Source organism: Ziziphus jujuba, chromosome 1, assembly GCF_031755915.1.
Source record: "Ziziphus jujuba cultivar Dongzao chromosome 1, ASM3175591v1".
NCBI lineage: Eukaryota > Viridiplantae > Streptophyta > Magnoliopsida > Rosales > Rhamnaceae > Ziziphus > Ziziphus jujuba.
The window spans coordinates 3001929-3028192 of NC_083379.1; the positions used below are offsets into that span (position 1 = coordinate 3001929).

Below are 26264 nucleotides of genomic sequence, written 5' to 3' on the forward strand. Positions count from 1 at the left end.
CGTTTACAAAATAATTATAAAAAAAGACCATTACATAAACCATGGCCTACTGTGCTATATCTTTTAGTTGTAAATTGTTATCCTATCATTTTAAACAAAAATTTATGATGGATGAACCAAAAACAACAAAAAGATTCGACAAAAATGGTTCAATACTTTAAAAACGTACATTATATTTGATATTGACGTGCAATTGCATTGTCCAAATCTTGAATGTGATTCTATAAACTTGGGATAGTGAAGATCATGCGTATGCAAATAAATAGAGACTATAATTCTTTGATAGAAAATGTATGTAAAACGACATACTTTATTGGCTTCCTATATGAGACATTATTATTCTTTATCATTTATAAGCATATATAACTATATTGAATAAAGCAAAATATATAGCTATATTGAAGAAAGATAGCCTTGCTCCACGAGAGATGCAATGCAATCCTTGAACATATCGTCTATGGTCTTGAACTCAAATCCTAGATTCTTCAACTTGGAGGTGTTGAACTCATAGTATGGCCTGTCTTGTTGTTCAAACCTGAAAAAGGGGGGACATGTAATAGTTCTTGTATACAAAAGACAAAAATTATGTACAAACAATGGAACAAATTCTATAATATGATAACTTATATATATATACACTCTCTTAAAAAAGCAAGAACATGAACCTTTTTGGGATAGGTAGGGAGGGATATTTTGCTGACAAGAAAGAAGCTAATTCATTATTATCCAACACAGTTGAGCTACAAAGGAACCTTCCATGAGCAGTTTTATGCTCATAAACAAGGATATGGCAAGCTGCAACATCATCAATGTGAACATATCCCATCCTTCCATGCCATTTGAATTTCTCTGTTTCCCCTGTTTTTATTGTTAAATGGAAGAGTGAACATTTATCAACCATGTACAATATATGAAAAGATAGATGTGAGTGGTGTTTAGAATCAATACCTTTGAGAAGGCCAAGGACATCAGATGCCGTGGAACATAACTCAGGTGACAAACTAGGTCCAATCACAAATGAAGGCAGAACAGTAACCAAATCAATTCCGTTCTTGTTGCAGAATTCCCATGCTGCCTTTTCAGCTAAGGTTTTTGATAGTACGTACCAAATCTTCCAAAATTTCGATAATAATACATGAATACAAAAATGCCAGTTTTTCCATATTATTTATGAAAAATTGCACAAATATACACTTCTTTCTTTTATACCTATAGAAACTTACTTGTAGTCTCTCACAGAGTTCCATAGAGCTCCAAGATGACTCATCCAATGGCATATTAGGATCAAAATCATCTCTCACCCTTACTGTTGAAGATGATGAAGTGAGAACAACACGCCTTAGATATGGATTCTTCTTACATGATCGTAACACATTCAATGTCCCTTCCATTGCAGGTCCCAAAATTTCTTCCTATGTATAATGCAATAAATATATATATACAAAGAATACCAAATTAATTTAATTTGACTAGATATATAGCTATATATATATATATATATATACTAATATGCTGTGTAATATATTTACCATATTGATTAAGGGATATCAATTTAAAGGTAATTTATATGCAATTAAGAAATAATTAAGAATATGCCTTTGGATCAGATGTAGGTTTCAAAACAGGGGAGGCTGTATGGAAAACTCCATGACACCCCATGATTGCCTTATCAAAGCTGCCTTCTTCCTTTAAATCTGCCTTCACAAGTTGGAGTCTCTCATTGGCTCCTTCTAACCTCCATAGATGTGCTAATTTCTTCTCATTTCCTGCTCATTCATATTCCTAGAAATTATATTATTGCTGGAAATTATAAAAAACAGAGAAAAATAGAGAATGAAGAGAATGGTATGGAGACAGAAACCTGGATCTCTAACAGTTCCAATTACATGATATCCAGACAAGAGCAGTCGCTTAACAAGCCAAGAAGCCAAAAACCCAGAAGCTCCTGTAACGCAAACTTTGCCTAATTTGGGTTCAATCATTTTATCCATTATTTATCTTCAAGCTGATATACTACTAATAATACCATACATATGTTAAGGAGGCCTTTCTTGCCACCAAGCTTTGGAGATTAGCATGTGTATATAACATATGCATATGGCTTTACCATTAGAAATGGTTGGAGGTTGGGTGACCATGGAAGGAGATAAATAATAGAAAGATGAGTTGAGGTTGGAAGTAGGCAAGCCATGCAGAAGTGTTGAATTTAATAAATTTATGTCATCTTGGTTGGTTCCAATTATTCACCTACTTAACCAATGTTTATATTTAATTACATGAGCTTTTTAATCATCTTGGCACATATTTTTTTCCATTGAAAATACATGATTGATTGATTATTTATTGTTCTGCTTTTAAAAGAAATTTTACAATAAATTTGTTTGGAATATATTAATGCGATTCTCTTTTGTCCCATTTTTCATTTTCCTTTCAAAATTTAGAAGTTTTTAGATTTTTTTTAATTAATAGAAGAAATAATAATACTGAGTTGGGAATAATTCAGAAGATATATGATGATGGTCTTTTTAGATAGGAATTATAACTGAATTTGTACCTTATCTAATCGAACAAATTGGGATGATCATCAATTTAAGAATATTACATGATTTGCCAAAAGCATGTAAACAGAGCATATAGTCTACGATGATACACCTCTACGAAAGCCTATTGACCTACCATTGCTTGTGTAGTTAGATTAAATAGTGTGAAGGATTTATAATGATTGAATTAATTTTTTTGCACCCTATTGGTTAGATAGTTTTAACTCTTAACGGTCAATTAGTCATAATAATGGGATTGCAATTAAGTTTGACCATTACATCTATTGCATTATTAAAATTGTATGATAAAACCAATTTTATTTAGATAAATAGAAGTACAAAACAATTGCCTTTACCAATCAAATTAATACAGCAATAATAAACAAAATTAACTAGCTGCATAATAAATTACTAAATAACTTCTTGAGTAGATGCTGGTTTCTCTTGTGAAACATCAACTTGTCAATATTTCCATAACCTCGGCGCAACGCATCCCAAGCTTATGATAATAATAAGCATCCTTCCAACTCTTTCCGGGTTGCAATATATTCAATCCTTTGAACACATTTATAATGCTGAGCACAATTGTACTGTAACCCACAGCATAATGAAACAAATTCCAGAAAATCCTATTTTTTGTGTTCCTTCTTCGGCCTCAGAAATCTTCCACCAAGTACCTGAACCCTTGCAAGACAGAACAGGGTCAAGCCGATACATCAATGGCCTTTACATTGAATCCCAGTAGACTCTTCCAGCCACAGTCCAATTCCCCAACCAGCAACGCCAATAACATAAGCACAACATTGACAGGTTACATGAAGATAGAACCAAGCTGGATTTGCCATTTCGAAATCTTTTGAGGTATCCATCTATCATGGCCCCCACGGGCATTAGAATTACCCAACTAATGCCATTGATTATCCCATGGACGTTCTTGATAGCTGCTTTCTTGGAGTCTACGGCATTGGTGGTTCCGACCTTCCCATTGATGCAGTCTAGACTATCGTAGGATTTAACATTAGGTCCGGACACAGAATGAATTCCTAGTACATTGCCAGGTAGCAGAGGACCCTGTTGCCAGAGGTGGCAATTTTTAACACATAGCATTAAATTACTTTAGAGTGGTAGCAAATTTTCTGTTTTTTAGATTAGTAAAACAGATGACATAGAGTCAAATATTAGATGGCATGCATATAGGCTGTTAGATGATAAGTGAAAGGTTTAGATTAAAAGCTAAACATTAACAAATATAAAAAAGAAAAAAGGGGGAAAGCAGAAAATCCTGATGAATAGAAAATATGGTTGGCAAGAGAACCTTATTTTTAGTAGAAGTCTTTTACTAGTGGGAGTCATTCCTAATAAGTAACGCCTATGTAGCACTAGTGCCCGCATTCTAATGCCAAAATCATTTTTTTGGTTTATTTTATATATATATATATTTTCAAAAACTAAATTATATCATTTATTATTGTCTATTAGAAAATAGGAATATAGTTTCTTTTTAAAAAATAATTTAGATTTATATTAATTTATTTGAAAAAAATATTTCATTCACATCCATGAGGGTTTTGAATGAATGCAAAAACATTTAATTGGCCTTCTAATAATATTATCCACACATTTTTAAGAGCCTAAATTAAGCTTATATCTTTGTTAAAGTTAAATTATTTTCAAAATTCCTTTATTTATTTTTTTATTAATTAATTTATAGACTTTAAAATTTATTTCTATATTTTTAATTGTTTTATTTAAACTATGTGATAATTATAATAGAAAACATATATCATAATTTTAATTAAATAAATTATATTTTCGATAAATATATTTAGTTGAATATATTTTACAAATTATAATTTGTTTAATATATCGAGTAAAATATATTTAACAAATTATTAATTGGTCAAAAAAAGCCAAATTATTATTATTACTATTTTTTTTAAGATCTCTAGTTAATGCTTTAAATCTCCTTTAATTTAAGAATCAACTTCAAAATTATTCTTTTCTCTTTATTTATTTATTTTGTTTAACCAAACCCCCAAAATAAAAAAAGATAGAGATAAAAAAAAAAAAACTTATATTTATCTCATTTTACATGCTTAGTAGAAGGATCAATATATATATATATATATATATATGCTGCTATCAAATAAAAAACTTTTTATTTCTGTAGTTGGATCATTTTAAACACTATGATTTAAAATTTTCGTTTATAATTTGTCAAATTCTTATAAAATTCACTTCCCTTAAATATGATTTTAATATGTTATTAAATTTATAATTTATTAATTTTAAAATTTCAATTATTAAAGCATTCTAATAATTTATAATAGTAGATCTAATGTGAAACTCTATCTATATTTTGTTTCTCTGAACTACTATATTTTTTAACACTTTACTATTTTAATTTTAAAAATGTCACATTGCAATGTGATTTATTATTTTTTGTCATTTTAATCTATTTATATCATTATGATAAATCAATTTTATGAAATTAGATATATACAACTAATGTAACTATATTGAAAAACAATTTTATTTATTTTACTATTAAGTAATTTTTAAGACTTAAATTTGTCAAATTTATTTTAAAAAATTGAAGAATTACACTAAAGCTATATATAGAACAATAGTTTAAGAATGTAACACTTTTAAAAATTTAAATGATAATATGGAAAAGGTGTAATATTTAAAAAGGCAAAATATATTTAAACTTGAATATAAATTCCAATTTATATTTATCATTTAAGATCTCCTAACAAGGCCATGGATTTAATTGGCATTGTACCATTGGAATACAAAAGTACAAAAAGAGACAATGAGCTTTATTTTTCTAATTTTTTTTTTAATTAAAAGGAGTTTTAAATTATTATTATAAATATATAAAGCCGAAATTGGAAGATACTAGGAAATGAAAAACCTAGAAGCTCACGGCTTCCTTATTGAGTCGTTGTCGTAATATTGGTAGAACATTTAAGCGTATGTATTTGATCAAACAGTTGTGGAGGTGAGAAAGCTCTCTGGGCTCTTGCTGGTAAATATATATTTTCCAATATATATATATATAAATATATATTTCCTAAATTTTCAACCAAAATACTTAACTTTCACATCTGAGTCCTTGCTCTCTTTCTCTCCACCCTTCGGTTGGCGTCTCCTCCGGCAACCCAATCTTAACACTTCAACACCCTTCAACGCCTTCGAACGCTTCTGCGTTAGCTTCAAACAGTGTGCTTCTTCTTATTATTTTCTTATTTTTGTATGCAATACAAACTTTGATTTACTTTTAGAACGTTTTAGGTTGATTTACTTGCCCAAAATCTTTTTTTTTTTTTTCTTTATCATTTTTTTTCTTTTCTACATGCTTTCCGAATCTCAGTGCTGTTTAATTTGAACTTTTTAGGGCAAATTTTAGTTTTTTTTGGAAATTCAACTGCCGCTCAGGTCGTCTCCTTTCTCTTCGAACCCTCCAATCCTACCGGTAAGTGTTTTTTCTTAATCTTTTTATTTTTATTTTTTTTTCTGATTTAGCAACTGAAAAAAAAAAAAAAAAAAAAAAAAGAAACGATGTGGGTTTTCCAAAAATATGAACTCTTTTTTTTTGGGGGAAATTTTTGATTTTTTAGCAGAGTAACCCAGTTGGATAATTCAATTTTGAATGGATTCTGGAGGCAATTCGCTGCCTTCTGGTCCTGATGGAGTGAAGAGAAAGGTGTCCTATTTCTATGACCCAGAAGTGGGTAATTACTATTATGGGCAGGGCCACCCAATGAAGCCCCATCGCATCAGAATGACCCATGCTCTGCTTGCCCATTATGGTTTGCTCCAGCATATGCAGGTGCTCAAGCCCTACCCTGCCAGGGATAGGGACCTATGCCGCTTCCATGCCGATGATTACGTGTCTTTTCTTAGGAGTATCACCCCTGAAACCCAGCAGGACCAGCTGAGGCAGCTCAAGCGTTTCAATGTTGGGGAAGATTGCCCTGTATTTGATGGTCTTTACAACTTTTGCCAGACCTATGCTGGTGGCTCTGTTGGTGGTTCAGTCAAGTTGAATCATGGTCTCTGTGATATTGCTATTAACTGGGCTGGTGGCCTGCACCATGCTAAGAAGTGTGAGGCTTCTGGCTTTTGTTATGTCAACGATATTGTTTTGGCAATCTTGGAGCTTCTTAAACAGCACGAGGTTTGTCTATTTGCTATACCACTTTTATTCCTGTTTTTTTGGGTCTGTTCCTTCAGATGTACCTCATACCTCATTGTTTGTTATTTTATTCAATTCTGTCTCTTTTTGTACAAATGCTTAAATGTATGGATTTGAAAGAGCTTTCTTCTGAAGATGGCTTACATTTTTGGTTGACCTGAGTCTGATAACAAACTTTAGCAGTTGTAGTTTTGGTCTGGGAAACATTGACCTTTTGAGTACAACTGAAGGTTCTGTTAAGACCTTACTCATCAAACGAAGAATGGATGTAGGATGGTGAAGGCAATGATTTGGTTTTTTGTAATCAGCAAGTGATAGACACCATGTAGGAATTCAGTCTCATAGAGTCATAGGTTATGGTTTTTTTTTTTTTTTTTTTTTTTTTTTTTTTTATAGATTAAATCATTTACAGAGGAATTGATAATTTCTTACTTTAATGTTTTTAGTTGTACAGGGTAATTGTTGATCTCCTTTTAATGTTTTGCAGCGTGTTTTATATGTGGACATTGATATACACCATGGAGATGGTGTGGAGGAGGCATTTTACACAACTGATAGAGTTATGACTGTTTCTTTCCACAAATTTGGAGATTATTTTCCTGGTACAGGGGACATACGTGATGTTGGATATTCAAAAGGGAAATACTACTCTCTTAATGTTCCGCTGGATGATGGGATTGATGATGAGAGCTACCACTTCTTGTTCAAACCACTCATTGGGAAGGTTATGGAAGTTTTTAGGCCTGGTGCTGTGGTTCTTCAGTGTGGTGCTGACTCTTTATCTGGGGACAGGTTGGGATGCTTCAATCTTTCAATTAAGGGACATGCGGATTGTGTCAGATATATGAGATCGTTCAATGTCCCATTGCTACTTCTAGGTGGTGGGGGCTATACCATTAGGAATGTTGCACGCTGCTGGTGCTATGAGGTATTGTTCTTTGTTTTGCTTATGCTATTTTGTTTGTCTTGTAAATTTGTTCAATCATGAAATCACTAGGTTCGGTCAGCTTATTACTTTGGTATTATTAACATTAAATATACATGTGTATAATGCAGACAGGGGTTGCACTTGGAGTCGAAGTTGATGATAAAATGCCACAGCATGAGTATTATGAATATTTTGGCCCGGATTATACTCTTCATGTTGCCCCTAGTAACATGGAAAACAAGAATTCACGACAATTGCTTGAGGACATACGGACTAAGCTACTTGATAATCTGACAAAACTCCAGCATGCACCTAGCGTCCAATTTCAGGAAAGACCTCCTGATACTGAGTTGCCAGAGGTATGTGTCTCTAGGTATTTATTTCTTTAATTTGTTCATCCCTTGTTCAATCACCAGCATCTCATCTCATAACACGTGATAATCATTTGAATAAGTTCCACACTCATGATATTAAAACATGATGAAACTTTTGCTCGCTTGTTGTAGTATGATGCTATTGGTTGTTTTAGCTTTTTATGTGATATAACTATGAGAGTGAAGTTTTCTTCTGTCTAAGAATTTATAAAGCACTTGGTTATTATCTTTTTTATCGTCAAGCTCCTGGCGCTCCCCAAATTGCTGTTTGAATAACTGAGGAAACGAGAATTTGAAATCTGATAAGTTTTCTTTTCCTGGTAATCCAGTTGGCCATATGTTCATTGTTTTGTCTTCTCTTCCTCCCAAACTGTTAAACTTGACTGTGTGCTAATATTTATGGTTTCTTAAATTAACAAATATATAACAAAAGACTTGGTGGGCTGATTTTCTCCTTGGGGTATGAAAATAGCATATCCAAGCTGCAAAGCTGTCGTCTTTCTGACATTTTGTTTGATATGCAAGAAATTGTTTAAAATTTTATTTTCTAGGTTGGATGCAGCACTCAAAATTTTTGTTTTTTCCTTTGATAATTTTTTAGGCGGATGAAGATCAAGATGATGGAGATGAGAGATGGGATCCAGATTCTGACATGGATGTGGATGATGAACGGTATTTTATTTTGTCATCGTAATTACTTTTTGTTGCTTGTTTTCACATCTTTGTATACTGACCTAGTTTGCTACAGCAAGCCTTTACCAAGCAGAGTAAAGAAAGAAATTGTTGAAACTGAGGTTAAAGATCAGGTATGCTCTCCCCAGTCTGTACTTTCAGGGACTAATAACTCTGTACTTGATATTTAATCTAGGATGACAACAAATTAAGCTTATGTCTTTTGTCTTGGTTTGTTATTTATTCGTTATGAATTGTGAGTTTGTAACAATGGCACTGAATATTTAATCCTTAAGAATTGAGTTTGTTAGGTTGCCAGAGAAACCCAGAAGCTTAAGTTGTTAGGAACTTAAATTAAGTTGGTGTATCAACCAAAAAAAAGAAAAAAAAAGAAAAAGAAAAAAAAAGGAGTTTAAATTATTTGGAGGAAGAAGCATCCTTGCCACCTCAAAGTGAAGGGGAGGTTGTTGGAATTGTTTTTTCTTTTCTTTATGAGAACTGAAAGGAAAAACAAACAACAATAATGAGAGAAAAGGTGCAATCAAGATTTTGATATGCTTACAATCCTAAACCCTGTTATGACAATGCTATATGCTACTGTTCGACTATCTTTGTTATCAATGATCTTACTTGCCACTGCTTGATCTTTTGATGTAAGCTACTTTTGATATTTAAAATGCATTATGATGTATCTTTGTAAGTGTATGTATAGTTAGTCTTGACTCAAAGTGAGAAGAGTAGATAATGTTGAATAATCCCAATGGTTTATATTGAAGTCACTAAGTTGGTGAAAATAATAGGGATTTGCTGATGTTCATTCTGTGTATAATGGTTTCTGTTGCATTTTTGACATAAGCCAATTGCCGCCTTCTTGGGTGTGGCACTGCCACATCAACACTATCAACAAATGCACTAGGTGTTCACTTTTTCATTGTTGTCTTTGGTACCTCCATTTTGACTTATTAATTTGTAAGAGTTCAGTTAAATGCTCCGTGTCTATGTTGAATCCTCCACTAGAGTTTGCATTAATTGATAAGAGAGTTACACATCTGACTTTTGCTTAGAGGTTTTATGTAAACCTTTTAGGTTTTGATTTCTATCCGTATAGGTACTCTACTAATGGGTATGGTAGAATGCTTTTGTTTGTTTTCATAATTTGTTGACTGCATCTTCTGCAGATAGCAAGCTGCTCTTTTGATGTAGTAATATTTCATATGAGGAACTTTTACATATTCCACTACATATAAAGCCTATATCCTCTCTAGTCAGCTCATTGACAAACTTGCTAAATTTGTAGAGCCTTGTAGAATATTTATTTATGGATGCTTATTTACCTAAAAAATTTCTAATTTTTGCTTGCATACCCTCCAGGAGAGTCAAAAAGGAAATGCAGAGAATGCTAGAGGCTATGATGCTATAGGGAATGAGACTACCGGTGCGAAGGTGAGGTTTAACTCATAAGCACATGGATTAAACGGGCATGATAATTATTACTGCCATTAACATTAATAAACTTGTTTGTTGGTTGACATTGATATTTGTAGGCCATAGATACGGGTGTTAATGCCATGGCCATAGATGAACCGAGTGTGAAAGTTGAGCAAGATACTTCCAACAAGCCAGCTGATCAGATTTAAACTCTACCGACTAGCAAAGTCAAAGCTAATGGAAATCATTTTACTAGAAAGTCAACTGGGTAGTGAAATTGTGCAGTAGGATCATTTGTTGTGCATTTCAAGTATTTTGTCGATGAGTACGTACAGATATGGGTAAATAGTTGTGATGACTTGTACCCTGAATTAACCACTGTATTCTTTTCTCTATAATTGTCATTACAATTATTATTACTTTTTCAAATATTTTTTTATTTTTATTTTTTATTTCTATTTTATTGGATTATGATGACTAAACTTGCAATAATTTGCTCGGATCCGCTACTTAGTAAATACGGATCAAGCAGGCGGATAGAGAAAATTGAAGTCGAAAAAGTATATGACAGCACCACCAAATAATCATAAATTAATTTTGAATTACAAATTGCACCACCAAGTGAATCTTTTTCCTTGAAGAATAAGAATCTATAGCAAAAGTATAAATATATTACAGCAAGAAAAACTCCCAACATAAACTATAAAGAAAACCCGAATGTCCTATGAAATTCTTCAATCAGCACAAGCACGCGCAGAGACTGGTAAAATTAAACAGTTGTGCTTGGGTAATTCTTTCTTCTTCGTTTAGCTACAGAAAAGCCACTGGCTGGCGTGTTCCCAGCAAAAGCAACGACGGGAGGCAGAAGATATGCACAAGAGAATGAATGATGATTTGTTAAAACGTACTCCGTATAAATGGCTGCTGTTGAAAAAGTGAGTAACTTCAAAACATTTCCATCGATTAAAGAATATAAAACCAGCCACCTAATTCATGTTAAACCACTTGTAATCGGTTTGATGGATTTGGTCTTAAACATCATCCCAGGCCAGATACTATTAATATTTGCTGCTTTTGTCTTTATTAAACCGGTAATTGTACTGCTAAACCACGGGTTAAAAATAAAAAAATAAAATAAAAATGGAAAGTGGACGGAAGCTTCTTAAGAAATACAATTAATCTAGTCCTCCTGTTTTCCTTGCTCTCCAAGTCTCAACTTTAGAACAGACTTATATATGATGGATCTCATTCTGTAACATATATATTTATATATATATATATATATATAGCACCTTTTAGTTATACTTCTCTGTGACTACTCACTAAACCATACAACGGAAAATTTCCATTGCCTTAGAGAAGAAAAGGGAAGGCCTCAATGGCTCTTTTCTCAGAGTTTGTCAAATGTTTCAAGCCAGCCTCGTCATCATCGTCGAAGGTCTCAGATAAAGTTGATGCAGGAGGAATATCCAATCTGAAAGATACCAAAATAAAATCCAAATCCAAGTCGTCCTCTGGAGCTCCTGTCATAGTTTCTTACTTTCCCATGAATTCATATCTCTCTCGCTTGTAACTGCTTTGCTGCTACAACAAGAGAAGATCTGCAAATGAAATGGAAAAGTAGTCCTGAAGAGAGAATCTTACCTTTTCTTTGTCTTTTCTATTTCATGAATGATATGGTCACTGAATTGAAGACCAAGAATTGAGCACACAAGCTGGTGAAGACCCCAATTTCTTATATAATGAAATGTAAGAGATTTATGAAAAGGAATTGTGAGGATATCAGATATTCATCCTTTTTTATAAATCTATTACTATATCAAAATCAAATATATATATATATATATATGCATATTTCATAATCTTGATAGCTACTTAGCTACTCAAAATTGTCGCTTTTGTATGTTTATTTATCTTCAATAAAAATCAAAAAGCACATATTGTATCTGCAAAAACATTGGCTTTTACGGCTGTTCAATATCTATGTATATACCAACACATACAACATGGCTTACCAAAATATATGTATATATATATATAATACAAGTTATAATTCATAAATCAATTACAGGGAAAATGCTTTAGATGTTTTCATTCAAAAAAAAAAATTTATATTTATAAATTAGAAATTCGAGAGTTTTGGAAAATAAATACAAAACTTCAAACATGATCAGCATCTCCCAGGAAATTTATCACAAATTTTACAATCTTCGAGAAACGGGACACATGTCCTCTTCCTTCTGCTAGAAGCCACAAAGTAAAACATATAATATCAAATTTACGAGAAAATCTTTGCTGGCACGGACCACCGTGCATCTTATTCACGTTTATTTATGAGACCCATATGTAGGAGAAAATTTCCAGTAGAATGGTTCTACAGGACGCCTACTCACCATCATCTGTGGAATTCACCATGTGGGACCCATCTATATGTAAATGAGGGTAGAAATAGAACCATCCTATTGAAGTGTTTTCCTATATGCAGTGCCCATCTTCATATAAGTTAAGGTGAATAGTTGACCCATTCCACTAAACTATTTTTCCAAACTTACATGGATGTTTTACTCACTTTCAATATCTGACTCATACAAAAACTTCCTATAGTAAAAATAATAATAACAATAATAAAAAAGATGAAGAAGAAGGGGAAAAAAGAAAAAAAGGGAGAGCGAGTAGAAAACTTTATGGTTGAGAAAGAGAAACCAATGCTATCCCCCAAATGGGGTCGTCATCATTTAGTCAAAAAGCAGCCGAAAGAGCTTCAGTCTATAACTTGTTCACCAAGTCTTCTCCTTGCTCTGTAAGCAAACTATGGACTTAAAAAATACCTCCAAATATTCTATCTACATTCACATAAATAGCCCAACATTATCCCACCCTCATCAAATTATCCATCTATAAATCTTGCTTATTCTTACACTTGAAATTAATTGGTCTTTTGGCTAATTAATTAGTTCATTTCATTCTAAGTGCAGATCAGACTCGTAAAACTTTTCTGTTACTTTTTATTTTTTATTTTTTTTATTGTTGGGTTCAGATGGCTTTTTTCTTTGCAATTTACAGCTGTTTTGCTCCCTCATCATCATCTTCTTCTTCTCGTATCTGTAATTATGATCATGCAGGAGACTTTGATAAGAAAGGAGTTTCAGCAGTAGAGAAGAAGAGCAATAAGAGTAAATCCAAGTCATCCGGAGCGCCAGTGGTGCTTTCCTACTTCCCTCTTAATTCGCATCTCTCTCGCTTGTAGATCATACAAATGGATCATGCAAAACCAACCTCACCAAATTTGGAAGATGATGATCATGAAATCATTAAAGTTATTGCTTTTTGGGCTTGGCTGGAATCTAAATCAAGAAGCTTAATTTGTCTTATCGATTGTTCGTTCAAAGCTAGTAGTTAAAATTGATGCTCATTATTATGTTTTATCCTTAATTAAGAAATATCTTTGTTGAGAAGAATAAGGTTTTGGAGACGGTTTCGGTGCTAACGGGCAAGTAATGATAATTTTTTACATGTACATAAATAAATTATGAAAGCCAAGCTGAATTATTTACTGTGAAATTGCTGGCATCGATCCAATGCCTATATGTAACCTTTTGTATACAATGCTCAACACCAATGTTGTAAGGATATTTACTATAACAGGTAAATTAGTTTGCATCTAGTTGAAAAAATAATATCAAAGTGTAATATAAGCTATTTTATTTGCTTTTGGAAAAAGCTGAAGCTCTGTTTTTAATTTTTTTCTTCCTTGATAAAATCTTTTTCTTTTTTTTCCACCTTATCAAGCGAAAATACGGCAAACCTGGCAAGGAAAAATAAAAATACATATATTTTACATCATTTAATGTAATGATAATAAATACATAAACAATATTTATTAGTCTTGTTAATACTACTCGCGCTGTTTTCCGATAAGTATAAACATATCCATTGGTCTTTATATTTAACTACAAAGGAAAAGTAATGGACGATAAGCATGACTCAAATTCAAACATAACTAAACCAATTTCAATTAATTAATTGGCATTTTCTGGAAGATCATGCTCTGAATTATCTCTCTTTTGTGCCTCTGATTATTTGACTATCTAGGCTCATAAGAAAAATTCCAAATTTCTTTATAATTTTTTACCGTATGTAAAAGTGATAAAATTAGTAAGCCTCAAAATATCAACAATATTAATCAGTAGCTATTTATTCTTGACCCAGTCAAAAACAGCAGGTTTGACTCAATTAGCTAGGTAGCTCTCCTTCCTTGTACCTTCACACACACACACACACACACACACACATATATATACACATATATATGTGATTATGACAACCCAAAACGGTGGGTCTTGTTTAGGTCATAAGTAAATCGTAGAAGTCATATAGAAGCTATAATATGATTCATAATTCATCATTAGGTTAACAGCAGGAAAATTTTTTCAAACTACCTAGTCTTCCTTTTCCAAAGAAATGTATTTTATAGATACAGGAAGAAATTGAGAATTATATGGGTTTTTTTCTTTGTTTTCATGGTCAAAGCAATCATCTACGTTGCCCTTTGTCATAGACATGAAGGTGGACAGAACCTTCCTATAAAACAAGATACATCTGCTTATTGCTCTATTCCAATACTAATATTCCTTGCTCTCCAAGTTCTGCTATTCTTAGCTTACTATAAATATCCTTATTTCTCATATAGTCCTTAATTAAAATCTTCATCGATCAGAGCTCTCTAAAATATTTCAGTCTTTGGATTTCCATCCATTTCTAAACTTTCGCTAGTCAGCACTTGAACAAACTTTGCAAACATTTCAACAACCCAATTGTAGTCCAAGTTTCTTTTGCAAGAAAAAAAGAAAGTAAAAATGACTACTCTTTTCTCATCATTTTTTGATTGCTTGAAGCCCACATCATCTCAGGTCTCAGATGGTTATGTAGGTCGCTCTGATGTGAAAAAACCTCCTTCCAAAGAATCCAAGACCAAGTCTAAGTCACCTGGAGCTCCCTTGGTAGTCTCTCACTTCCCCAGCAATTCATATATTTCTCGCTTGTAAAGAATGATTTGCTGCAGAAGTATTATACAAATGAAGATCTTTTGTCACTATTTCTTTGTGTTATCATTTTCTATCTTTCGAGTGATAGAATGTCATCTTATTTTATTTTATTTTATAAATATTTATTTATTTTTTATTTTGTTTATTTCAAATGAGTTTACCTCAATTGATAAATAATTTACAGCTAGATCATGTTGTTGTTTATGTGGGACAATGTCTACTTCATAGACAATGAAGTTAAAAGATTCCTCTCCAATGATAATGTGTAATTCTTTTATGAATTAAAAGCAAAACATATTTCTCATGGTTGTCATCTGTCTTTTTTTTTTTTTTTTTTTCTTTCCCTGATCTCTATGTAAAATCGCTCTTCTTCCTCCTTTTAAGCATATCCAATAATTAAATAATAAAAAAACAAAAAAAGAAAAAAAGAAAATTTTAAGAAAGTTCCTGAGTTTTCCAGATAAACATTAGAATATTCCATTTTATCATATTTGATTGATTGCTTGGATTTTGGATGTTGGGTGTTCTTTTCTGAGCTTTGGCTTTTAGAGATCTTGTTTTGATTTTGATAGTTGTTTATTGGGTTATTTCTCTATTGAATATGAGAAGTTTTAGTTGCACTACTAAACGTATTAGTATTCTGTATTTTATACAGTTTCATTATAAATTTATAATTTTTTTTCCATTTAAAATTACCATAAATGATATTTACTAATTAAAAAAATTTATATTCAGAAGTATAAGATTGAATATTATATGTTTAGAATATATAAATGAACATTTTAAATTTATTTAAAAGTATGCTATTAAACATTTTTAGATATAAATTTCTCAGATTTATTTAAAAAAATATTACTGAACGTTTTAAATGTGTCCAGAAGTATATAATCTAACATCTTTAAACATGTTTATAATTGTAACATTGAACACTCCAATGAATATCTTTTCACCGTCTAACAGTGTTCTAATCGGAAAGAAAATTTTATAAAATTTTCATAACTATCTGTTTCATCTAAAAACTTTATAAAAAGTTTTTGTAACGTGATATTTAATTTGTGAAAAAAAAAATTAATTTTTTGATTTAATTAAGATTTTATGAATTATGAATATTTTACATATTAAAATATTATATAAAATTATTTTATAATTTTTTATATATTTAAATAATAACATGTAAATAATAATACTGTATAAAATTATTTTAGAATTATGAAAATAACTTCGTGGTATTTCTAGCTTAAGCTAACTTTCCATTGCTTCTTGTACAATAAATAAGAGACCAATTCAAGCACCCCCAAAGACTAGAAATTAACGACGCACTTCCCCTGTATTTCCCATTTACAAAACAACTTATTCTTAGCTTCACCATCAGAATTTCACGTATAGCTCCATGTATTACCCTTTTTTTTAAATAAAAAAAATTCTTTTCATAACTCCATATGTTACTTAGCCACTACGTATAGCTCACTTCATATTTATAATAACAAACCCAAAATGGCGTCTTAATCGATCGGGTCATAAAGTCATTAAATATAAGAGAAAAAATTAAACCAACCGCGTTGGAAATAAAAATAAAAATTCTAAATGTGTGGACAATTCAAAATTTTCATGTAGCTAGTCTGACTTGACTAAATCAAAAATAATTATTGCAATATGAATCTAATGCGATATTAATTGTTGCCCTTTATGTCAACCAACGTGTTAGAAATTGCAACATGTTTTATGGTTTTGTACATCATCAATTTGGTCAAAGCAGGCGTCCTATATGTCTATCAATGAAAGTGAACCAAATTAACCGTACCTTAAAGCTTTAGATACATTGCATATCCTCTTCCTCATTGAACATATGCACTCTCCATTATTTGTTTTGCGAATCAATATTTCTTGACTGTTTCAATTTCTGTCATCGCATAATTCTTTAATTTGATGTCTCCGTTTGAGTGGTTGTCAATTGTATCAAGTTCAAAGAGAAGACGTTTTTCCCTTGCCAATTAATACGTTTCTTTGTGAATTAGGATTGCGTGCTTGTTTTTTTCTTTTTTCTTTTTTTGCATGTTTGTTTATGTTTATTTTTCAATTTTAAATTATAATTTGTTAATCTAATAAATGATATATAACTACTTTATCAATTCAATTTTTTCAATTTTTTTAAAAGATAATTAACTTCAACAAAATATGTATGAATATATATTTTTAATGTTAAAAAAAAAAAATTACACAAGCAGATAAGAAAAACAAAACAGGATTTGATCCATACATTTCTGATCGCAAACCCAAGCCGATAAAAAAAAGCAATAAACCATATTGGTTTATTGTCTATCGTGTCGATTGTTTACTGGCCAACAAAAGTAATTCGGTGGTGTTTGAAATTGAAAGCAAGTCAATATAGACACTTTTTTAACTTCTTGTCTTCGACGACTCATGACACTGACAGATTCGGTGTTTGGTGTCGGCCAAATCACACACGTAAACCTCCTCTACTCAAATTCGGAAGTGTAATTATAATTTCTTTATATTAATTAATTTTGACTATAATGGAAGCGTATATTTTAAATATACTTCTGTAAATATTTTGATCTCTTAAATTTGCTGAATCACAAAGTTTGAACCTATAAAACTGGAGTCTACAGAATTAATATTATAAGTAAAGCTTGAGTGATCATGTGTACCGTTCTTCATGATAAGATGGATAATGCATTATTATGTATCATATTTTTTATCAAAATTATTTTAATTAAAACATTAATTCAGTAAGAATGGGGAAGTTAAAAAAAAAAAAAAAGACTCTACGTAGATTGCAAAGCCATTTAATTTCATGGAGGACAGGTAATGAAATTCTAAAATGAAAATTAGCTAGCATCATTATCTTAGAATCCGAAGGGATAATAACTGAAGAAAAAGGTAAAAAAGATGAAGTTGATGCCAATTTCAAAGAATATGTGAATATATGATATTGATGTAGGTGCATTATTGAAAGCCTATATAGCTAGATCTATGTTAAATCTCAATTGGCTTTAACCCAAATTGAAGTTTATAAAATCTATTCCTTATCCATTATCTAGAAGAATATATTTTAAAAATGTATATTTAACTAAACGGTAAAGCTTGAAAAATACATTTTAAACTTGGTTTGCCTGATTTTAGTGGTTGATAAAAATTAATTATGTCCTTCTCAACAGTCGTCAATTTTGAGAAGAATATTTGCATTGTCCCACATCGTATAACATATATACAACTTTAGAAATAATCAAAATATACATTAATTACCAAATGAACAAGGCAAAACGCATCTAGTAATATTTACAACTTTATTATTTTTTTTATAAAAAAGGGTAACCACAATATAACAGTCTTAAAAGTCAAAACTTAAATGAGTTTGAAATATTCATAGAGCAAGAGAATAAAAATGTTTTTTGTTTGAAATTTTCACAATTTTTCTTATAATATATATATATATATATATATATCAGATGCTTATCTACACCACACTTCATTTTCAGAGATTTTATGTGCTTGGTTTTGGTGTATACGCTAAAAGAAAATATTCATCCGTTTTTGTCCTTTTTACATGGAATGGTCAAAGCACAGGTAATACAGCAGGAAAGTGTACAGAACTACCCCAGAACCTACACCATCCTCCTTGCTTCCCAAGTCTTTTAAACAAAATATATAATAAGTTCTACATGTGTATATATGTAGTATAGATAAGTAACCAGAAAATAGCATTTTAATTAGTTTTTGTACATCCTCGGTCGGAACAAAGAAATCAATGGCTGTCTTCTCAGCGTTCGTCAAATGTTTCAAGCCCTCCTCATCATGCCAGGTCTCTGATGATGCAGGAGGAGGAAGCCCTAAGAATCTGAAACCAGCTTCTTCAAAAGATGATTCCAAATCCAAATCCAAATCCAAGTCCAAATCATCATCTGGAGCTCCTGTCATAGTCTCTTACTTTCCCATGAATTCATATCTCTCTCGATTGTAATTTTTTTTCCTACTACCAATTCAAATTCGTATAAGATACTGCAAATTAAGGTTGCTGTTTCCTTGGTCTCCATGTGCCATGATTTATATATATATATATATATAGTTATTCTCTCTTTTAAGAAATCAAGAACAAATTTTTTTGGGGAATCCTAAATTACATCTAATTAGACACTTGATTCCATGTAAAAAGTGTTGATTTGTATTTAATTTGAGCTTCTAGGACAAAAATTGTCTGAGATTTTTTGGATGAGAGAAAAGTTATATATATTTATATATATGAATGGATTGAGAACCATGCGTATCAAGCTCGCTACATATATACAAACTCTTGCACTAGGGCGGTTTACACACACGAGACAGCGAGCGGTTCTCAAGGTTTGGCAGTTCCTGTGTCCAGCCATGGCGGTGGCATCGTTTGGGTTGGAGCACGAACTACCACAGATTTTTGCAGCGTGTTCTGAGTACAGAAGATGAATGTATCAGTAATTATAGGAACATAAAGTTGATGACAATTGGAGATGACTCATAAATTAATAATCACCAATCAACAATTTCATGCTCATAATTATCAATTCATGATGTATATGATTCTTGTTCTTGGGCTTCCTACTAGCTAGTATAGCTAGTTAGATTTTAATGTTTTTCCTCAATTATTCCATATTTATTCCTTAATTATTGGGTTTAGTTACACCTGCTGGTTTATTTTGCAAATATAATCAAACAACTTTTTTCTAACAGAAGATTGGCATATATACTATTCATATGCATGAAGCCTGCATGCATCAACCATTAATCAAATTATAAACAAATTTACTTAAAAATATTCGTTTGCAGTAAATTCAATTCACTGTTAACTCACGATGATGAATTGTTGGAATTTCAAGGTTTGTAATTCGAATTAAAGTTTGTTTTTTTTTTTAAATAAAAATAGAAATAAATATTACTTAAAATATTATATGTACCGAAAAAAAAAAGTTAAAAAAAAAAAAAACATCGCTGCGAACTTTGAGGTGTGATCTGGAAAGCATAAAATAATCAAAATAAAAAATAAAAAAAGTCTCTCCCACAAAAATTATCATTGAATCACATCTTGATGTTACCTTTGTATATATAAACTCACTACTTTTTTAATATATTTTTTGGAAAGTTACTTCATAGAGTTTGAAGTACTGGATAAAATTTTGAGTATCACCTTAAAGTCAAAGCTGTGAATATATTCACAATCATAGTTGAGTTGATACCAATCAAACGGTACCACGTGGCTCATAATTGGGATGATAGGCATTTTTTAAAAAATATTTCTGGAACTTTAAGTCCACAATAATTAAGTAATAAGATCAGCATGTCTTTTGATATGGAATTTCTCACAAACCTTATAAAATATTGCAGTTCATCTCTTTTGAGATGGAATTTCTCACAAACCTTATAAAATATTGCAGTTCAAAGATTAGACCATTTCATTTCCTTGTTCTACAAGCCAATAACTACAATATAATACATTATCTCCTTATAAAATTATAAATTAGTAATACTGGCAAACTACTCTGTTTTTTATGTTAACATACCGATGAAAAGAATGCTTTACCAATTCAATATCGGCACGCATTGAAATTAATTAGCATTTATTTTATAGTTTAAGTCTTCATTTGTGTAGCCAATTGTGAAAATGAAAATTTTTGTCTGTAATCTCTCTATTTTCCTTTTTTAATGCCAAAAAAAAAAAAAAATTTGATAAGAAGGATAAGAATCACTCGATATATATCTCTCTCATCTCATACTTTGTCTCTTAAAAAATCTCTCTTTGTTTTAGGCCACAAAAAGTGATAAATAAAAGAGGTCAATATCTCCATAATGTTTTGGGTTTTTTTTTTTCTTTTTTTTTTTTCATGGTCGGCTAGCTATGTATTATAGATAAGCCTTTAGGTCACAAGTCACTGTATAAGAGCTCAAAACGTGTCTCAATCGTTTAGGTCAGAATTCACGAAGGGATGCAAAAAAATAAATAAATAAACGCTTTGCAGATAAAATAAAAAAAAAAATGCTTCCAGTTATTTATGATTAATTTCTGGTAAGTCAATCTGATTCTGATCATATATATCACCGCTTGGGAAAAATTTCCCACTACTATTTCATAATTACACAAGAAAAGTATTGTTGTATAAATACTCTGTATATATAAAATTATTGTGTTGAAGGATCTATATTGTTGCCCTTTTATGTCCAAGATCGCGGTAAGGAAATGGCAACATGTTTTTACTTGTAAAAAATTTAGAAAGAACTTAGATAAGAAAGGATCCAAATTCAAAATGAAAATGAACATATATAGTCCAAGCTTTTATTTTTATTTTTTTAATTTTTAAGAAAAGGTTGTGTACGACCCTATTCTCATCTTTTTATGGTCTTTGAAGCTCTCATCTCCACGGGTCTCACATGATGCTGTAGGTGGAATGGAGATTTATGACGTTATTTCCATATTTCGTTCCTTGTTTAGAGTGACACAATCACATTTCTTATTAAAAAAAAATATTTGTTTTTTTATTTGATTTAATTTTTTGTTAATATTTTTTATCTGATGTGGCATGATATAATTGGAAGATGCTAATAGAGACAAAAAATAACAATAATAATAATAATAATAATACAAAAGAGATCCGGATTTGTGCATGTGGCAGTGGCTCTGATGCGAAACAATCTTTTTCCGCAAATCGTAGGACAGCAAAAAGAAGATTATGGTAAGTTTTTCGTATAATACATGGGCCAAAAGGCCCTTGAACAGAAAGCCTAGCGTCAAATTGAAATTTTCTTGGGCCTGATAGGGGAACACTCAATATCACTTGGACTTGTACCAAATTATTGAGTAAGCCCATCAGCTACAAAGGTGCATTTCCTTTGTTGTTGTTGGCTTTTTTTTTTTTTTAAATAAATTTTTTTAAAACACTTCATAGGAGTCTCTGCCGCCCCCCACCCCAACACCCCCCCCCCCCCCCCCAAAAAAAAAAAAAAAAAAAAAGAAAGAAAGTATAATAATAACGAAAATAATAAAATAAAATACTCGATATGCACACCAAGTCACCAACTATGCTTCTAGTAATTTCGACAACTGATCATAACAAGATTATGTAAATAAAAAATAGTACTCTTCAGCAACTCTTTTATTACAGAGAATGACAAAGATTTTTGACCTCCAATGCAGCAGTTCATATCCCTTATATATTTTTAGTGAGTGCAACTAATTTTTTCGTGTTCTTCAGAAGAATTGTTATTATTACTCTTTTTTTTAAAAGAGAAAAGGAAAGTAATAGGAGGTTTAAGTAACACCGATCGAGATGATTTGGTGAATGGTTAATGCTGACCATATATTATTTCATATTACCATTAGATTCTTAAATTTATTTTTGGGGGGGGGGGAGGCGGAAGTCTACTGTAGCTAGCTAGCCAAGTTTGGTAATTAGCATCAGCCTGGCCTATATATATTAAGGCACCTCACCTTTCTCAAATCTAAATTGCGTATAATTTCAGAATACAAGTGAATGTTGATTTTGTTTTTTTGTTTTATATATATATATATATATATGGAAATATATGTATGTATACATATAATTAACTTTAACATATAAATGCGAAAAACACTAGAAGTGTATTTGAATATTGGAAAATTTGACTAAGCACGCAAAGTTAGGTAGAAGAAGAAAAAATGAAAAGAAGAAAGAGTAGTCAAGGAATTAGATTTAGTGAAAAATTAATTATACAAGAAAGTCGTCTTTTAGTAAAGATAAACCAATAGATTTTAATGTATTGTACCATATAGGCCAGACTAATTTTGACCTTCTCAAATGAAAAATTGAAGTACGTACTTCATTATATAGAGTGGTATGTGAGTATCCATACATGGACCATGGAGCACCTTTTACTATAATTCTCATGAGGATTTATAGAAAAAAATAATAATAATAACAAATAAAGTGACTATACAATTTCAATTGAAATATAGATTTTCACCAAAATAAAAAATAAAAAAAAAATTGAAAGACAGATTGGATAGCACTATATATATATATATATATATATATAACTGTGGGTTAACCTGTCTTGCTCAATACTCATAAAAGACAAGAAAGAAAAGAGCAAGAATATGGTGGTTTGCAGAGGCGAGTTATGGGGAGGTCATGTAGTGGTATATTGGTTGGTAGCAGTGAGCTTGATGATTTGCAGCACTAGTGTTAGAAATGTCGAGTGTAGGCACATTCCTCAACACCGTAAAATAGTCTCTGACTATCAGCCACCATATAACTATGAATTTCCATGGATGGTATTACTTACATATCCACCACCCTTCTATACAAATGCTTCGCTGCTACCTCCTCCTGGCACATTCTTCTTACCATCCCTTCCACAAGTTCTCTCGCAAATCCCAAAAATATCCTTCTTACCATTCCCTCCACCACCATATAAGAATGAAATTCCATGGATGGTGATACTTGCATATCCACCACCCTTCTATACAAATGCTCCGCTGCTACCTCTTCCAGTCACATTCTTCTTCCCATCCTCTCCACCACCTCTCCTCTCACAAATCCCCACATCCGCCCCACTGCCGCCACAACCTCTGCTCTAACTCAGCTGCAGAGACTCATTTTTCTACTCTACTGCATTGTAAACTTTTGAATTGAAAGAAATGCCTGGATTTATACTTTTTCTTTTCAAATATTTTTATATTATGGACTTCACCTTTTTAACGTATGAATTATATATATACATGCAGGCAACAAACTATGGCTACAAGGATAATGTCCTTATCTTATACTATGTATACATCTTTATGTGGCTCTTACAAATTAAATATACATATGTATGTATGTATGTATGTATGTATGTATGTGTATGTATGTATTTTTACCATAGTGGCATGATACATACGCAATACACTTAAAATGTAAAACTTTTATAGGTTAATGAGTAACTATGTAAAGAGTCCTTCTACAGTCAGGACCGTCCGGATAAACTTACGTATGGATCCGTGAAAAGCAGATTTTACATAAGAAAAAAACGTCGGCTTTTTTTTCAGGATAAAAACAGACGCTATACAAAAAAAAAAAAAGTTGGCTTTTCTAAACGATCCTGATCATAAAATCGTCCATTATATAAATATATATTTATATACATACTGTATATGTGAGTTAGTGATTTATTAACCGAAGGAAACAAGAAAGAAAAACCTGCAGCTGGTCTATAAGTTAATTTGGATCAATCATCAAAGAAAAAAAAAAAATAATAATATAACAAGTGTTTTTTTTTTTTAATAATTAAATTTCGTAAACTTACCTTACAGTTTAAAATTTTTTCATGCCTACCATTCCGTTTTCATTTTTTCACATAAACTTTCCTTCTAGTTTGGCTATCCTTACTCATTACCCCTTTTAAGCATAAATTAGTAATCAAATTTAAAACTAATTAAAAACACAACCTTCTTCAAAAAATAAAAGCAAAAATAAAAAATCTCCATACAAACTGTAAAAACCTTTCACCAAACACTCACCCATTTTTTTAGATTTATCTTGCAAAACTGCCCAGATTTTATATCTTAAATGTGTAAATCAGCTACAAGCACATGACAAAACTAGGATAATCAGCTTGGCGGCCACAATGTAAAAGGAAATATATATATATATATATATAAAGATGCAGTCTGTCTATAGTGCGAACGGTCCTCATGCGGACTACAGTATTGGTGACGGTTTTTTATAGTATTAGTGAAGATTTTCTAAGAAATCATTGTTAATACTATGAAAAACCGTCACTAATATTGCGGTCCTTATGCGAACCGTCCTCACCATAGAATTTCCGTATAAAGATGTATGTATTTTTCATTTATAATATACGATAATTCAAAATATAAAATAAATAATAATTTGTTACAATAAAATGGACAAAAGCTATAAAAGAAACAGTATAAATACATTAAAAAAAATGTATGAAGAGAATGGGTAAAAAAAAAAATAAATTCTAAACAAGTTTGTTCTATTTAATATTTTAGGGAAATTTTTATGGATTTTTTAAAGAAAAATAATTGTTTATGAGTAAGTATAATTTTTAGACTGACTATTAGATTAATATATTTAATCGGTAGCATCTATAAAGATATTTTACAAAACAAATATATATATATATATATATAAATAAATAAAGGCATGTAAAAATGAGTAATTAAAATAAAAAATTAACTAAAAAACTAATACTAAAACTAGCATAAAATATACTTACCTTGGTTTATCACTTTATTATTAAAAAATACATAATATTTATTAATTGAGTTTACTATAATTAAAGGTATAAACTAAATTTCTTCCACCCTTGAACTAAAAAAATTAAAAATTAATATTACAAACTAATACTCAACCACAGTATTTTGTCAATAAATTTTGAAAGCTATGATAAAAATTGCTGGTTGGCGAGCTTATCTAGATTGAATCTTTGTTTATCATTTTTCTTTGGTTTCTATTAACACCAAAGAAACTTTTTTCTCCATAAGAGACTGCTTTAAAATTTTGACAACGATAAAGAAACCTGCAACCTTAAGCCATAAGCTTGAAGAAGAGAAGAATTTGCTTCGAGCCGAGGAATAACATGTAAGATAATAAAAACTTGTTTATCGTAATTTCATGCTCTCATGAACATTTTGTTCATCGAGTGAATTTTTGGCAAATGGTTTTCATAGTTATTATTTTCAGGTTTTCAAATTTCATCGTATGTTTAATTTAGATGGATATTATGGTTTTTTTTCTTTTTCAATTTAAATATAAGTACTTAATTTATGTTAAGAAATAATACTTTGCAAAGGAAAAAATAAAATAAAATAAAATGGTAGATGTGAAAAAGTTTTAAGAAGGTAGGTTTATGAATTTTTTTTTTTAATTTTTTATTTTGTTGAAATAGGCAGGTTTATGAAATTATCCTTTGATTTTTTAACATCATCTGAATAAAAATAAACGTGTATTTACCAAAAAATACATATATATATATATATATATATATAAAAACAAACGTGACTCGCACGTGCTCATGACACATTTTTAAAAATTTTTTAATTTTAAT

At 30.9% G+C, this 26264-nt stretch overlaps 3 protein-coding genes across 6 annotated transcripts; 2 read left to right on the top strand and 1 right to left on the bottom strand.

Moving 5' to 3' along the window:
- Positions 1–292: 292 nt before the first annotated feature.
- On the bottom strand, positions 293–2229 carry LOC107410311 (tetraketide alpha-pyrone reductase 1). Its single transcript, XM_016017728.4, has 6 exons — positions 1862–2229; positions 1597–1766; positions 1224–1412; positions 949–1111; positions 666–858; positions 293–535 (listed from the first exon to the last, which is right to left on the bottom strand). The coding sequence occupies exons 1-6, from the start codon at positions 1989–1991 to the stop codon at positions 394–396; spliced, it is 987 nt and encodes a 328-aa protein (XP_015873214.2). The 5' UTR covers positions 1992–2229; the 3' UTR covers positions 293–393.
- A 3378-nt stretch (positions 2230–5607) lies between these two features.
- On the top strand, positions 5608–10572 carry LOC107410367 (histone deacetylase 19). 4 transcript variants are annotated; one of them, XM_016017807.4, is made up of 9 exons: positions 5608–5765; positions 5941–6018; positions 6164–6723; positions 7229–7669; positions 7798–8028; positions 8645–8715; positions 8792–8849; positions 10087–10158; positions 10260–10572. In XM_016017807.4, the coding sequence occupies exons 3-9, from the start codon at positions 6196–6198 to the stop codon at positions 10350–10352; spliced, it is 1494 nt and encodes a 497-aa protein (XP_015873293.1). In that variant the 5' UTR covers positions 5608–5765; positions 5941–6018; positions 6164–6195; the 3' UTR covers positions 10353–10572. The 4 variants fall into 4 exon arrangements, with proteins under 4 accessions (XP_015873293.1, XP_060674258.1, XP_048333252.1 ...); XM_060818275.1 differs by having other exon boundaries at positions 6167–6723; XM_048477295.2 differs by having other exon boundaries at positions 5614–5796.
- A 12732-nt stretch (positions 10573–23304) lies between these two features.
- On the top strand, positions 23305–23787 carry LOC132799540 (extensin-2-like). Its single transcript, XM_060811607.1, has one exon. The coding sequence runs from the start codon at positions 23305–23307 to the stop codon at positions 23785–23787; it is 483 nt and encodes a 160-aa protein (XP_060667590.1).
- Positions 23788–26264: the final 2477 nt, after the last annotated feature.

Coding starts and splice junctions, on each gene's coding strand:
- LOC107410367 (XM_016017807.4), top strand. CDS start 6,196: ATGGATTCTGGAGGCAATTCGCTGCCTTCTGGTCCTGATGGAGTGAAG. Junction 6,724..7,228: donor AGCTTCTTAAACAGCACGAG/GTTTGTCTATTT, acceptor AATGTTTTGCAG/CGTGTTTTATATGTGGACAT. Junction 7,670..7,797: donor CACGCTGCTGGTGCTATGAG/GTATTGTTCTTT, acceptor TGTATAATGCAG/ACAGGGGTTGCACTTGGAGT.
- LOC132799540 (XM_060811607.1), top strand. CDS start 23,305: ATGGTGGTTTGCAGAGGCGAGTTATGGGGAGGTCATGTAGTGGTATAT.
- LOC107410311 (XM_016017728.4), bottom strand. CDS start 1,991: ATGGATAAAATGATTGAACCCAAATTAGGCAAAGTTTGCGTTACAGGA. Junction 1,767..1,861: donor TGGAACTGTTAGAGATCCAG/GTTTCTGTCTCC, acceptor ATGAATGAGCAG/GAAATGAGAAGAAATTAGCA. Junction 1,112..1,223: donor AACTCTGTGAGAGACTACAA/GTAAGTTTCTAT, acceptor AAATTTTGGAAG/ATTTGGTACGTACTATCAAA.